Genomic DNA, 16,194 nt, shown 5'->3' with positions numbered 1-16,194 from the left:
TAGTGCTGGAGACAGATACTAACTACAATATATGCATAAAAATGAATAAACACCCCTTCAGACAAAGTTCTCTTTCTACATGAATATACTTTATAAATGGTAGGGAGAGGGTGGATAATACGTTCCCTAAAGATACCATCTGTGGAGGCTTTTCACTTCTGGGCCTCAGATGGAACTGGCTAGATGGGGGACCTAGCCAAATACCAACTAAAAATATTTGGTTAAATTTGGCTTGCCAAATGTTTGCTAGTATTTATTAGGTTTAGCAAACTATTTGGTTCACCCATGTCTGGTATAGTAAGTGGGTGTATATGTTTTAGTTAGTTCGTATAACAAATGGCAGGATAAATCATAAGCCTAGACAAAAGACATAGCAACTCCAGCCAGGCTGTGAGTATCAAAAGACCAGTAGAGAAGGACTGAAAGGCATAGAAAAAAAAGCTGCAGGTTGAGTAAAGAACTTAAGAGCTCTGACATCCACCAGAACTTGCCAACCCATTAAATATGGGACACATTGTGGGTAATATAAGAAAAGCAATTGTAATACGTTTTCACACACTTAAAGGTTAAACATTGCATGTCAAGTAAATGAAATAGAAATTGTCAGACACTAAACAGTTAAACACCAGAAAGTAAGGAAATTAATTTGTTTCCACAGCAACTCATAACTCAATCACATCGAACATATGCAGAAATCAGTTCGAGAACACCATATTCTGTAAGATAATCATACGTACATGCAATATGGCCAAGTTACAGCTGCTGTGGGAATGACAAATTTGTATTTCCTTTGTTTAAAATGTTAACCCTAACGTTGCATTCACATGGTAGTAGGGTACGGGGTTGCATCTATTATTTAAAAATATACCCCCAAAGTGTATATAAAGTAATACTTCCATCTCTGAGTTATGATGATGTGAACAACCTATTAAAAATATCAAGTCTTGTGGTTTAAGATGTCACTAGAAACTTCCAATGGAATTACTGCCTTATTATGTACTGTTAAAGGATATTGTGGTGAGGCACAGTGGCCTTCTTCCAAGCCTGAGACAGAGGGACCACTACAGTTATGGTTTTTCTCTATTACATACTTGTCCAGGGTCATTTTATTATGACAACTGTGGTGGACAGACCTTAATACTAATGCAAAATGATAGTAATAAAGTTATTATAATTTTTGTTAGGATATTAAGCTTGCCTGTGCCTTTACTGATGCTTAGGATATATATTGGTCATTCCTTTCATACATATGGTTCTTGGAGAAAAGTACTTCCTTCCGCCCATGCATATATTTTTTGTTTATTTTGTTTATTTAATTTTATTAAATATTCAGGCTAACCAAAGGAATTCTGCAGTTTCACCCTGAAGACCAACAAATGTCAGGAAAATAGTATACCTTGGCCATAAAACTACGTTTATTACCCATAAGAATGTCTGATCAAAGCTAAGACACCTCCGTTTATATAAAATATCAGTTTGGTATAAACTTAATCCTTATTCACGAAAAGAAACAAATTCATGATTTAGGAAAAGACTTGATTGTGACAGGACTGTAGGGTTGTGTTATTAGAGCAATGTCTTGATGCAAAGTGAGCTTTTTTCATGCTCCCAAGAAAAAACTTATAAGTAAAGAATTTTAGATATATCCTTGCTGAAATTAATTTTATGATTACTCTAAATGCTTCATTCAGAAAGATCTCTAGGAAAAACATATGAAGCTGGAAATGATTTAACCTTTGTTTATTTCTTAAATGTTGAAATGCCAAAGCATTTAGAATGGTACATTTGCAAATATTTTAATTAAATACAAAGTGTATTTTGTAATTTCCTAATATCATTGCTGTGTAAATCGTAAAATACTTTATGTACCAGCGTGGAGCCTAATGATCTTGATAAAATAATTACTAATGTAAAAAGCCATTTAAGTTTCGAATAGTTATACTAATGGGGAATTAATTATTACTAGCAGTACTCAAGCTACTCCCTCTCTCAAGTCAGGAAGACAAGAACAATGATCTCTCTAAAAATTGTTTTAAAGAATAAACAACTGCTTTAATAACTATTTAAGCTAAGGACTCTTGAAGAAATCATTAATTTTATAAAGATTGTTTTTGAGAACTAAAAAACTTTCTATAAAAAACAGAAATGTTTGGACTCTTTAAAACAGTATTTCATTTCCTGTTGAACTCTAATCAAACTACAGAAATTTCTCAGAAATTGAATAAACAGAGATAAAACTCTAACTTTAAAGATATTCTTGAGAATCTCCAGTGACAAAGACAAAGGAAATACATCTGTCAATAAATAATTTAACTTTAATGCACATATACATTAACAAACTACACAGATGAAGAGGCTCCTAAGGACAACCAATGGAGGTACTAAGCCAATCTGAATCTAAACAAGCCCAAAATCAGTGTTTTTTCTAATCATTTCATGGAAATAGGAAAGAGAAGAATATAAAAAAACCCTCAGAAGTGAGCATCCCTCCCATTCACACACCCTCTGCTACTCTGCCTAACAGCAAGCACTCATCAGCTTATCCTGTCAAACTTTTCAAGCAGGCTGCCACAGACAGATAAGAAAAACAGAGAAGACTCAAGAAAAAACCAGCCAAAGGAAACCACCCCAAGACTTCAAAATGGATTGGTGAGAGAAGTTAACTAAGACACGGACAAGGATTAGATTTAAACTCTAGTAACGATTTCACTGGGATATGGAAATCCTGTTGTTTTTAAGATGACAGTTTCTCCTGTTAATTACCAATGGTTAGACCATGTATTCTTGAAAAGGAGATGGGGCTAAACACTGGTAAACAGCAAAGTAGTGGGATTTAATTGGATTTAAGATTCCTAATATTTGTAATTGACCTGACTTAAGAAAGCTCCTTAAATGGCTTCTTCTATTTCAATATTTTTTTCCATTTCATAGGATTTAGCTAGATTGCTTACTTTGCCCAGTTATAAACTGCTTGATTATTAATAATAACCAACAGGAGCCATCTTCCCTTTAACAAGTTCTGTTGCCCGATTATCAACAGCTTAAGTATCTATGAGATACTAAATTGGGCTCACAATAAATTTCAGAGGCAATATACTTAGGCTTAGAAGAATTAGATTTATCCATAAACATTAGTAAATATCAATTTCATGGTACACACACAACCCAATGAAAAGATATTTTTATCTGCGATCAGCAAAATTTACAGATAGGCAAAGACAGAAAATTCCTGCTTGAGAACTTAGAGCTTGATTTAGGATACTTACATTGTATATTTTGACATGTGCAACTGACAATTTGTGTTTTAAATTCTAATGTTTTAACTTTTTGAATTTCAATGTCTACTGTCCTTACATAATTGTTGTCTGACTCCCCGCTATTGCCTGACCACGCCATAATTTCTCACAGCTATGAAAATTTAAAGTGATAAAAATAAAAAACTTAAAAATAAACATTGATCTCATCCATCAAAATTATAAAAAAAAAATAAAAATTGAATTCTGTCAAGCCTAAATATACTCACTTACTAAAGAAAAGTCCCCAGATGCAGCCCACTCTCAAAGGTGTAATCTCTGCTAAAAGGTCTCTACAGAGAGGCATACAGAAGAGATTGAAACAGACATAACCAGTTTATTGTTTGTGCTGTATTGTTTTGTTTGAGGTTTTATTTTCCTTTCTTTAATAATAAAATAGCCAGTGTTAATAACTATGATTATTTTGCTTGGCTGTAATCAGAGTTTCCCTTAAGGTATGTAGCTAAAATAATGGGAGTCACATCTCTGAGTTGGCAGTACAAGGAACAATTAATAAGAGTTGCCTCCCATTTGCTGTTTCTCAAAACTAAATATTTTTAGTCGTTTTAAAAATAAAATTACTCGGCCTCCAACCATTAAAAATGACTCTTTCTACGCCACATAGTATTACTGAACTATTATAGCAGTTTAATTTTCATTTATATAAGCCTGTTATAGGCTCCTATGTATTATACAACTACTAAATTGAGAAACGAATCTAACCTTTTACATTCAGGGGCTCGCTCCTTTGGCACAAACATTGATATTTTTGTTTAAACCTCTGACCTTGCTAGATGGAGATGAGATAGGACTTTTCCTATGTAAGCCATATTCTGAACTACCTACCTAGACATTATTTAATTCCACCTTCAAAAGAACAGACTAGCTGTGAAACTGTCATTATGGCCTTATTCTCTGGGGACAGTCTGTACAACATGAGCAGACTTTGGAGCAGTACTGGAAAATTTCCTCTAAACTTCCAAAAAAAAAAAAAAATCATGATATGGTCTGGAAAGGTTTAATCCTTTAAAATAGATTTTAACCAGGATACAGTTTGAAATCTATGGCTTCCAAATGTGACAAATCTGAGAGCTATTTAAGCACAGTATATTGTTGCAGTACAGCTCACTAGTTCTCCAACTGCACTTCCTGCTTCAGGCAAGGACTTGGTATCATGATTTTAAAGCATAAGTAAATATCTAGATAAAAAGAAAAATGACCTAAAATGAAGATGTAGTATCAAAACCTTTCCTTCACAAAATAGAGGATCACATTTTTAGATCTCAGATGAGATGTTTGACTTGAACCTACTTCAATTCTGCTCTGTGAGGAGAATGGAACTTCCCTCTCCTCTCACCCAACTAGGCCATATTCTCTTGTTTTATCAGTGACCTTATATGAGGACACTAATGCATTCCAGTTATTGTCTATTAAGGTAAAATGTTCCTTCTGCTATGCCTGTGAGAGAAGCACTAATGAAACAATGGAACTTACTACTTATGTTAATGGTACACAAAATTTGCTATTATTCCATCCTTAAATTTGTTTGCTGTCTAAGTTTTAGTATTTAAAGAGAGACACTGCCTACTTGTTTTAGCTTAAGATATACGTACTCTTTTTGTTCCTTTCCACAGTTTTATTCTGGAGCTTTATTTTAATAACCTTTAATAGTTTTTAAGATATACCTTACTTGCTTCAGTCTCTCTTTCTCCCCTTCTCCACCAGCAGGGCAACTCTTGAGATTGTGTTCATGTGTCTGTTTGTGGGACACATGCACATAGCTGTCAAGTCCCAAAAGCAGTGAGCACAACAATGCACTGGCACTCCTGTCAGATCTGCCATTATTGTGTGCAGTGTTGTTGTAGCCGTGTCAGTCCCAGGATATTAAAGAGACACGGTGGGTGAGGTAATATCTTTTATTGGACCAACTTCTATTGCTGAGAGAAACAAGCTTTTGAGCTTACACAGAGCTCTCCTCTCTTACTAACAGAAGTTAGTCCAAGAAAAGAGTTTCCCTCAACCACCTTTTCCCTCTGTTTAATTTTGTACTTTTTGCGTGTTCAGATTGTATTAAACAATATTTTTGGCATTTCACTTCTGCCTCTACTAGTAGTACCCCCTTCTGCTGTTCCCTGGAAGATTCCTAGAGGTCAGGGAAGAGTGAGACTTCCTCAGGAAGATTTTTTGGGTACAGAAAGCATTAGAAGGAGACAGGAGGTAATGAGCTGGCAGGGAGATGAGGGAGACTTGCCGAGCAAGGGCAGTTGTAAAATGGGTGTAAAGCACTCACTAAATGAGAATGGCAGCATTTTACATCCACTTTGCACCGGTATAAATGACTACCCAAAGCACCAGGTAGTGGGGAATCAGGCCCATGGGATTTGACTCTTCTAGACATAGATCTGGCCCCACATTTACATCTACTCCAGTACAAGTCCAATCAGTCTTATTCTTGAAGAAAGAAAATTCCTCTACAAAGAAATTAATTGTATTGTAGTAGTACCTAGAGGCCACAGTCTGGGATCAGGGGTCTGCTGTTAGGCACTGTACATTTTGATAATGAAAACAGTCCCATTTTCAAACCGCTTTCTAGGTGGCAGCTGCCTGCGTTCCACCAGACTGTCCCACTGGAAGAGATTTTTTTATCCTCCACAACAGTCAGCTTTAAAAACTCTTTACACAGCAATTACTGAGCCTGTGAATACTTTAATCACCACTGGCACTCTCATCTCTTTGACACACATTCCGCCTGCACAAATAATCTATACACCAAGATGACCTGGAAGGACATTGAATTGGAGAGGAAGTTTAGAAGACATAGGGTCAAGGGAGAAGGATGGTCATAATATATTACTAGATCATTAATAACTGACCACTGGCTGCAAATTTAGGAAACTTGATCTCTTACAGCAATCTGTTAGACCAAACCTATTAACAGATGCAACCCAGCAAATAATTTAAGAGGATTTTTTTTTAAAATGTATGTTGCTTCTCACAGTTTAAAGCAAATCAGAAATTGTTTTTATTGACATTTGGTCAATTTTTCAACAGCGCCCAAATGTCTTAGGTGCCTACACCACATTTTCAGAACTGATTTAGGTACTTAGGAACCTAAGTCCAATGGTCTTTCAATGACACAGTCTTTTTTGAAAGCTTTCTCCATTGTTGCTAAACTGCTGTTTGATTTTACATTCAAACTCTTATGTTATTTTGGTTTTGCTTTCTTCCAACCTAAAATGGATTAGTGTTATGTATAGTATCTTTAAGGCCTCCACTGAGATGATCTCTATACAATGGGAAATTTTATAACATCCTTTTGGACTAGGCAAGAATATCTTGTATGCTTTTGATACTTAGCCATTGGCAAAGATACTTTTCTCCACACATCACAGGTATAACTATAAACAGAGTGGCACATAAACCACTTTATGGTTGGAAGCATTAATCTTTGTGTCACAAACCCATAATTCTCCATTTCCAAATTAATGGAACTTATCAGCTCCTTTGGGGTACTGTCAAGTTAGAAAATTAATTACACTAAAACAGAGTAATTATTCTAAACTGGAACCTTTTTCTTTATTAGGATGGGCAGCTTGTTATCTCATATATGCTTTGAAGTAAGGTTTTGAGAATTTGAAGAATTCCTAGAATTTCTGAGTGTTTCTCAGTAATATACCAAGATACCAGGATGGGTTATATTACTCTTCATATTTCATTAAGGGTGATATTAGGTTTTTTGAAAAGGAAAACATTATTCTGTCTTTTAATGATGTAATCTTAAAACCTATCCAGTGATTTTTCTTTCAGAAACATTCAGTGTACACTCAGGGAGTTGGATGGCTTGAGGAATTAGAAATGAGGTACAGTGACCTTCTTCTCCTAGTGGCTGGTTCAAATCCAGCCCAGGATTGGAAGATATAATCTGAAGGCCGTTGGGTGTTTGTTGGTTCCCCTGGGAAAATATCCATAACTGGCACTAATTTCCTGGCAACCGAGTTTGCTGTTTCAGCAGAGAGAAGAAGGATTGAATGGACACAGGGGATTAATTCTCCTCTTCCTTCTAGAACAGTTAGGTGAGAAGTGGTGGGCCGTGTGTGTGTGTGTGTTGGCAAGCAGTGCCTCTGTGTGAGAGGCTTGGTCTACACTAGCAACCTATGTTGGTATAACTATGTCGCTTAGGAGTGTGGAAAATCCACACCCCGAGAGACGCAGTTGTACCAACCTAACTCCTGGTGTAGACTGCGCTATGTCGATGGAACATAGCTACCGCCTCTTGGAGAGGTGGATTACCTATGCTGACAGGAGAAGCTATCCCGTTGGCATAGGTAGTATCTGCACTGAAATGCTACAGCAGCTCAGCGACATTGGTGCAGCTGCACCGCTGAAGCATGTTAAGTGTAGACAAGCCCCAAGTGATATAAGAGATGAAGACAGTGTGAAGCAGGGGGAATACAGAGGAAACAAGTAAGAAGAAGATCTGAAGAAATTAAAGAAAAGAAATAAGAGGGAGGCGGGAGGACAGAAAAAAATATATTGAAGGAAAGCAGACACTGAAGAAGAGATACTACATACAGCATCAGGTAAGAAAAACTAGAATAACACAACAGAAAGAGGAAAAAGAGGAAGAGAGACAAAGTAAGCTACTTAAATATTTGTATTTACTAATGTTTAGGGTCAAAATGTGACTGTAGTCCAGAATCTTTAAGTGACTGTCAGAAGGAAGATGGCCCTCTGAAAGGGTCTGGGGCCCAGCCTACCTCTGACAGGCTCCACAAGGGGAAATGAGGCAGCTTAGATTCACCTGGGAGTAGTTACCTCACTGAGTAATTGGGATTCAGTTAATTAGGCAGGGAAGCCTCTGGGCACCATAAAAGACTACAGACCTCAGAGGGAAAGAAAGAGGGGAAAGGAAGCTGTTGGACAGGATCACACCAGCAGACTGATGAGAAGCTGCCTCAGAAGCCAAAATGGGAGAAGCAAGGCAAGAGGCTGGGGAAGCCCACAGAGGAGGAGAGGTAGGAAGTGGAACGGGCTGCAACAAGGGACTGAGAAGGATTGGTTTGGGCTGTTCCGAACAACCCAGTGGAGAGGCTGGGGCTGGGCTTTGGAGAAGGCGGCTCAAAACCCAGGAGACCTAGGGTTGTCTAGCTTCCACTAGCACTATGGGGCTTCCATCTCTCCATTACCCTGAAGGGGACAGAGGCTGGGTCATAATAAGGACTTGACCAACACCGAATTGAGTGCAGCAGTGTAAGGGGGAGCTAACAGACAGAGTCCCCATGTTGCAGTGACCCTTAAATTCTACCTTAGCCCTCTGCAATTTATTAGAGCCATTTGCATATAATTTATCTCCATCACCATGTATTATCTTCATAATCTATACCTGCACCCATACACAAAGAGCCCTCATAAACTGAGGGGAGTTAGAGTAAAATTTTGTAAACTATACAAAAGATACTGCTCAGAATGGTTCCATCTGCCCCTCCAGCTTGAGAGGAATGTGACCAGAAGAAGAGAAGGTAGTTGAGAGGAGAAGCTGGGCACCAGGCTGAGGCAAAACAAAGAGCACTGGGGTTGTCTGGTTGAGAGGAAATATCGATGTGTTGTGGAGTGGTCAAAATCTACAGCCTGAACCATTTTGCACCTACCAGCTGGGTACTAGGATTTACTTATGGACCCCCACAGGTAATGGTACACAATTCATTTAACTCCAAGCCCTTGGATGTTTTCATATCACAAACTCTTCTTCCTATCCCATACTCTTTAAACATGAAGGTGTTCAATGGTGGTAAATGTTGCAGATACCTTACAAAGAACTCTAGAACAGCATGGATTCTCTTCCTTGAAGAGAAGTTTGATGAAAAACAAACAACAACAAAAACCCACGCCTGACACTTTCCTGGCTAAGATCTCCCTGTGAACTACTCAAGATGAAAAAAATGCACCAATGTTACCTCTTGAATGGCAGACATTGTTATAAGCCATAAGGCATCACGAGCAGTGTTTAGCTTCTAGTGTTAAAATTTCACAAAATATCTTACACTTACACAGCCATGAAATTATGACTTGTAGAATGGCATCTTGGAAGAGAAATCAGATCAGCTGATTAATATGGGCTTTTGAGAAGAGTATTGATATGTTACAGAGATCAGATATAGAAGAGGTTTATTTTGTTTAAAAATTAAAAAAAGAAAAATTCTAATCAGAAGCTTCATTTTACCTAATACATGTAATCAAATTATTTATATTGGCCCTAACGAAGTATGTGAAGTTGAAACCTTGTATAGGTCTTTCTTCCACATCTTCTGCCAGCGTCCCATGATCAGAAAGTTAGAGATGGAAAATCTCTGTCTCTATTTTCCCTATAACCCGCTGTCTCTATTTTCCCTATAACCTTTCTGTTTGTGGAACAGGACCCTGTAGAGCTTCGGGAACAAAAGCCATCTCATTTTCTTCTTGACAATGTTAGTTCTGTCATCATCCAGTATGCTTAAGATTGCACTGTACTTAGAAAGCCAATCTTTCCCTTCTAATGGAAACATTGTGGAAATGAATGTGTGATCAGACACGTAAGGAAAATAATGGGCTATATGGTTGGATTGGCAACCTGTGCCACCTTTACTCAGAGTAACTGAAAGTGCTGAATGCCATGCTCATGCTACACTCAAGCACAAGGTTTTGACCTAAAAGAGAAATACCTTGCCCTTTGCTCTCCGAATGTAGACTTCAATTGGAAAAGTAACTTACTCCACATGCCAGGGACTAGCTCTGTGCTATGCCTGTTGTGAATGTCCATGGACATAATTTTCTTTATCTTTTTGTTACTGTCTGATTCTCACACAAGTTATATGGGACTTTCTTTTTAATAGAACAGCCAATCCAGCAATTCTATTGATTGCGTTACTTGCATTGTTTCACATCACAGTACTACCTCCATCATTTACTGATCTGATCATATGGCGCAAAATTTGAAGGAACAATAAAACTTACTGTTTTGAGCCAGGGCTTGAAGCAGGCAATCCAAGCATCCATCCAAGCTATCTGGTGTGTTGTCAATGGCTGTTATCTTCAGCTTCTTCAAGGCGTCACTTAGATTATCTGCTTGATTAACATGAAGAAGAGAAATATTAGTGCCCTCCTCGATCTGATAGCTAATATGCTTAGAACACAAGTAGTTACCCTAAAGTAAAGGGCTCCTATTTTAACAAGGAAGGAAGCTGTGTCTGTGTGCTGAGGATTTAGAGAAGCCTAGAGTCAAAGGTTTTGGATAAAATCAAGCTTTTCTTAATTTAAATATACATTTTCCATTCTGCGTCTGAGAATGAGATGCCACATTTATAAAATGTCACTGAACAACTTTTTTAACATCAGTATCCCCTCAGTTTAGCTAGTTTGGAAAACCAGCAGCAGTATCTCTGCTTCCATTTTGCTTCTTAGAAAAAGAAAATCATGAAAGTGAACTCCTCTTGAATGTTTTCATTCACAAGAGAGGGGAGGGGCAGAGGAGAGAAAAAGTAATTGCAGATGCCATTTTCTCTGCATATACCAGAGGGTTCCATCTTGATTGTGCACACGCAAAGCCCCAGTTAAAAACAAGGGCTAGGCTAAAAGCCTTTTTCAAGAAGGACATTATCAAATAGCATAAGCACTGTGTGTGTTGATTACACAAACTGTAACTATTTGCATTCAACTGATCCATAAGGAAGCTTCTGGAAACGAGTCCTACGGTCTATGTCAGATTATGAAATAACATTTTCCCCCAAAACACACAGTGTTTTCTGTGGAGGAACACTTATTCTCATAGAAGTGATTGAGACTACCAGTGCTAGCATCTCAAGTATTCTGTTTATTCAGAGGCAAGGTATAAGTGTTAACAGCTGCAATATAAGTCTTTTCACTTTGCCAGCTGATGACTAACCTCAGTCTGAATGGACTATCCTTTTAAAAAACATGAGTGGTACTTCAGTTTCCATGCCAACTCAATAAGCAATCAGAGATAGTTACTCAAAATAAGTAATATTAAAAACTGTGTAGTTCTCTACAATTCTCCACTCTAACGGTCCTGACCTGAATCATGAGGTACAGTGTGGTACAGCTGCTTTGTCCTACCTCCCCCTCCACCCCCCAACATTCACGCTTGAACAACAGACTAGCAAGGGGCAAAAGAAGAAACAAACATTGTAGAACTTATCTAGGAGCCAAGCAAGGTTTCAAGGCAGGAAAGGTGTGTAGTAGGTGACGACCTAGCCAGGCCTGTCCAATTAGCCCCACCTACAACATCTGGGATGGAGTGTGGGGTTATATTAATAGAACCAGCTGGGGATGGAGGAGCTGATTCCTCTATAAAGAGCAGCAGAAAGTTACAGAGAGAGGGGCACGCTCAGGAAGAGTAAGAGGGAGTGAGATACTTTTGGGGAAAGTAAGTGCCACAAGGAACCCTGAGTTTTTTTGGGAAAAACTTCAGTCAGGGAAGGCTTGGGAGCCCACCTGTGGGAAAGACTGGAAGTATGGACTTGAGGGGGATTCTGAAAACTTTATTTTGGGAATGGTTTGATGTTAATAAACTAACCCCCCACGGTGAGGTGTTGATGAACCAGGGAAGAGCTCATCTGATCGTTTGATTTAAGGATAGTTTAAGGAGCCTTGAGCTGAAGAAGAGGGAAACTGAAGTGCCTGAAGAATGATGTCAGGCCATGGAGGGGGTGAGGTGCTTGTAGGCAGCTGGCTCACTCACAACCACAAAAAAAATGTATTTATTAGATAAACTGTTCAGTGACCAGTATCAAAAGATACTTTCACAGAGTAATATTTGATCTGCTGTTCTTACTACATCCTAACATTGTGTTCTCTACCTCCTCCTATCCATTTTCTCTTTCTTTTCCCACCTCCCTGCAAATTTCTCTCTATACTGTGGTTCTGTTTTTTAATGCATCTCCTCTCTCCCACCTACCTACAGGCACCTACTCACAGCCCATCCAGATATTGACACACACAGCTTGGAAACTTCAGCAACTTAGAGTGAGAGGACTAAATCTACTAGACATAGATACAAAAACTGGGAGTCCCACTGTCTGGAGGCAACACCTAAGTCAAAAGCCTGCCTCCATCCCAGTTTCTGCGCAGCTGGGAAAAGAGGAGGCTGCTGAAACTGGTAACTGGGTGCCACTCCTGGACTCCGCTCAGGGGCTTCATATTTTATAGAGGTCTCCCTCTAGAAGGTGCCTGATAAATTTGAAGCTTTACACTTAAACCTCCCCACACTGCTTGAAGATAGGAGTGCTCTCTCTCTCACTGGTTCTCTCCCACCCCAGAACCTCCAATGGGAATTGGGGATGTCTCTCAGCTACTGTACCCATCCCCCAGCTTTCTACCTGCTGCAAATGTAAAAGCTGTGAGCAGCAACTGTGGCACTGGAGTTTTCTACCTGTAGACTTTGGAAGAGGGTAGTGCATCAGCTATATTTGGTTCATGTTTGGAAAGTTATCTTTATGTCCCTAAGGGTTAAATATATATAAAATGAAAACTTCGATTCTGCAGAAATTGATGGCCTCCTGCTTCCCATGAGCAAGTAGAGTTTAAAGCTCCGATTAAGTAGACTGTAAAATGATCAATTAACCAACCAAAAAAACCCCAAACAAACAAACCACACACACAAACCACACACTCCACTTTCACTGCTGACAACACCCTCCAGGATAGATTTTGATCTCAGTTACACTAGTCTCAAGTAACAATCAAATTGCACACACAGCTGAGATCAGAATCTATCCCTTCTCTAACTGTACCCAGCAACTGGCTACACTGAAGAGAAAAACAGCATGAAGTGTGCATAAACTTGCAAAAGAAGCTAGCTGGATAACCAACTTCCCATAGAGATAGTGCCCCAATAGTATTTAATGAATTGCACATATTTTGCTCTTTATTGGATACAAATGTCCACAGTCTCTTCTTGAAAATTTACTTTAAGCAACCAACCTACTTCACTTTACCACGAGAGTCACCTTTTCATCACTGATATAGAGTAGGAACAAATACAATCTGCAATCCCCTCCATTCAAAGGAGAATCAATTGCAAAACACTATCTTCCCTTGACAGTATATTTCAGGCTGCTTCTAATAATAATCTTGAGTCCCTGCTACATGGTCCTCCTTAAACATAATGAGGCAAGTAGGAGGGATTCTGCCTCGTCAAAATTCTGGTTCAGATACTGCGCATCTCAAGGAATCTTCAGTTATAAAGATCAGTCAGATTTGTGGGTGGGGGAAGGGAGTCTGGTGTTTTGCAGACAGTTTAATTTTATTTGGTTTTGTAGTTTGTGGCAAGGACGCCTAGAGCATTAATTAGACAACTCTTTTTATTCTTTGTATAAATATAAAGACATTATAAATAAATGTCAGTCATCTCATAATTTGCAAGTCATATAAGTAGAAAACTGTGGAGGGCAAAAATATTTGTATTCTAGATAGAGCTGGTCAAAAAATGTGAAAATATTTCACAGAAAGTGTCTTTTATTCCTCTCAATTGTTCAGAATTTGACATGTTTAACCAGCTCTAGTTCTAGAAGTTTTTGTAAGTAGAAAAGACACTGGAGTTGTTAGAGTCTGGGGGGAGGGAAATAAATAAACTAACCACTATGCAATTAAACATGTAAAACAACCCTGTCTTTATAAAAATATGCTCTGATACCTCAGGGAGCATTAAAAGGGGATTCCAAGCACATCTGAAAGCAATGAAATATCCCCCACACCTCAAAAGTGCTTAGTTTCAGAGACATTTTTATGCTTTCTGCACTATGCACTACAATGCATTGAAGAACTGGAGCATTGGACCTTGTGGGACTAGGAAAATGTTGCTGCTTGTTCCTGTTATACCCAGGTAAATGAAGAAGAAAAATTGGAAAGGGAAGGAAGGATTCTGCCTCAGTTCATTTCTGATGTAATTTAAAGACAGAGGAGTAAGAGACAAAGTAAGTAGATTTTCATGTGGTTTGCTGTTTCATATACTTCATTATCAAGACAATTATATATAGAAATTATGCATTTTGGCAAAAATTTTCAAATCTGGGTACCCAAAGTTAGCATCTGAATCAATATTTAAGGACTTAAACACAAGCAGCCTAATTTTCAGCAATGCTGAGCACCCGCAGCTCTCTCTGACTTCAGTGGAAGTTGAGGGTGCTCAACACTACTGAAAATTAGCCTATGGGTCCTTTGGTATCTGACTTTAGACACATGCTTCTGAAAACGTTGGCTTTTGTCTTTAAAGTGCGGATTGGTAAATGTGACACAGTGGCAAATTGTTGTCAACTGGCAAAGGGTTCGCCTATCACACAATTGACAAACTTACTACACCTAATTCACCCTTTTCATGGTATTTATCCCTAAAGATTAGCGTGTGAGGTCTTCACTGAAAGCTTGGAACTTACTGATTCTCATAATCATTGATGTGTGTACAGATAATATTTAAGGAATAATATAAATGTATTGACAATTATGCCCTTCTGGTCTTAGAGTGAAAACGAGTCACCAGAGAACCATGTGTCTCTGTAATGGCCCATTCAAGTGTGAGAGAGCTGTCACTTCTCCCCGGCTAGCCAATTATCTAATTGCTCAATTGTTCATTGTTGCAACAACCCAGAAAAATCAATGGAAAATCATCAAAAATAAACTATAAACATCAAAACCACCTGGCAGTGAAAAGAAATGATTGGACAGCAAAGGGATAGCCCTGTCTGTGAATAAAGACAAAAGACCAATTTAGTATGGAGGGTGGAGAAAGACTCTGTACCCATTCATTGAGGAGGCACCTTGATGAGCAGGGATGCTTCATGAAAGATATGGTCCTGGCTCCTTGGGGCCAGCATCTGCTGCAAAAGACTGAACTTTGGGGTGAGAATCTCTCTAATTGGATAGGAAAGGTAACTTCTGGTAAGTGTATGCCCCAGTTAATATCTTATGATTTTGTTTTACATGTAACATTCTGTTTCTATCACTCACACCTAATTCTGTTTGAATCTCTTTTCTTTCTTAGTAAAAGAAAGGGAAATTTACTTATCACTGAACTCAAATGCTGGGTGGGCTAAGATAACACTGGTTAACTGGGGTACACTTTTCCTTTGGGAAGAGGATCTGGGATTTCTGTGGATATCTAGTGATCGGGGCTGGAGGGATTCCGGGGCTGGGACGCATTTACTGTAAATGTTCAGGGCAAAGGCAGGGCTTGTATAGCCCAGAGGAGAGTGCTTAAGTGGCTGACAGGCTGGTTGTGTTAGGGAGCTAACACCCTGCCAGCACAGGCAAGACTCCCTCACCCTGGAGGCAGGTAGCAACAAGGTGAGTCACAGCCCTGGGTGCTGCAGGAAGCATCAGAGTACATCACATGGATTTATTTTTAAAAAAAGTGTTTATGTGGCTACATTGCAATATGTGATGAAAGTGCTTTCTACTGGATAGGCTAAGATACCACAATGATAGGTATCGTGTAAATAACACATCAAAATTAGATTAGATTACTACTAAGAAACTGTATGTACAATGTAATAGAGTGTCTAAAATACTGGATACAATCATCTGATTTCCTGTAAAAAGTCCACTGGTCTAAAATGAAGACTTTTTCTTAGCAGTCCTTCCCCCTACCCAACCCCAACCCCACAAACACACACAAAAGAGAAAGTGAGAATTAGGAAGGAACCACAGCTCTCAGGACATAACGTCAAAAGGCCATATTTACAGACAAAAAGGTTCCCTACATGAAACGTTTAGAAAAAACAATGCGAAGATGACCAAAGTATAGATCTGCAAATCTCTTTCTTCCAAAGACAGAATCATGCCTCTTATTAAATGGATTTAAATTCTTAAACAGAATCAGCTTCACTTCTGCAAGTCTCAGAAGTACATAAAT

The 16,194-nt window shown here is 38.6% G+C and overlaps 1 protein-coding gene across 7 annotated transcripts in view; it reads right to left on the bottom strand.

Annotated features, from left to right (window-relative positions):
- RAP1GDS1 (Rap1 GTPase-GDP dissociation stimulator 1) overlaps positions 1 to 16,194 on the bottom strand; it is a 160,680-nt gene that overhangs the window by 102,672 nt on the left and 41,814 nt on the right. For 6 of the 7 annotated variants that reach the window (XM_073340755.1, XM_073340749.1, XM_073340753.1 and 3 more), the window contains exon 2: positions 10,284 to 10,394. In XM_073340755.1, coding sequence (XP_073196856.1) covers positions 10,284 to 10,394 — 111 coding nt within the window. The remainder of the gene's footprint in view (positions 1 to 10,283; positions 10,395 to 16,194) is intronic. The other variant, XM_073340750.1, reaches the window with a different exon arrangement.

The sequence above is a fragment of the Lepidochelys kempii genome, chromosome 4, assembly GCF_965140265.1.
Source record: "Lepidochelys kempii isolate rLepKem1 chromosome 4, rLepKem1.hap2, whole genome shotgun sequence".
NCBI lineage: Eukaryota > Metazoa > Chordata > Testudines > Cheloniidae > Lepidochelys > Lepidochelys kempii.
This window is presented reverse-complemented; position numbering and strand designations above follow the sequence as displayed.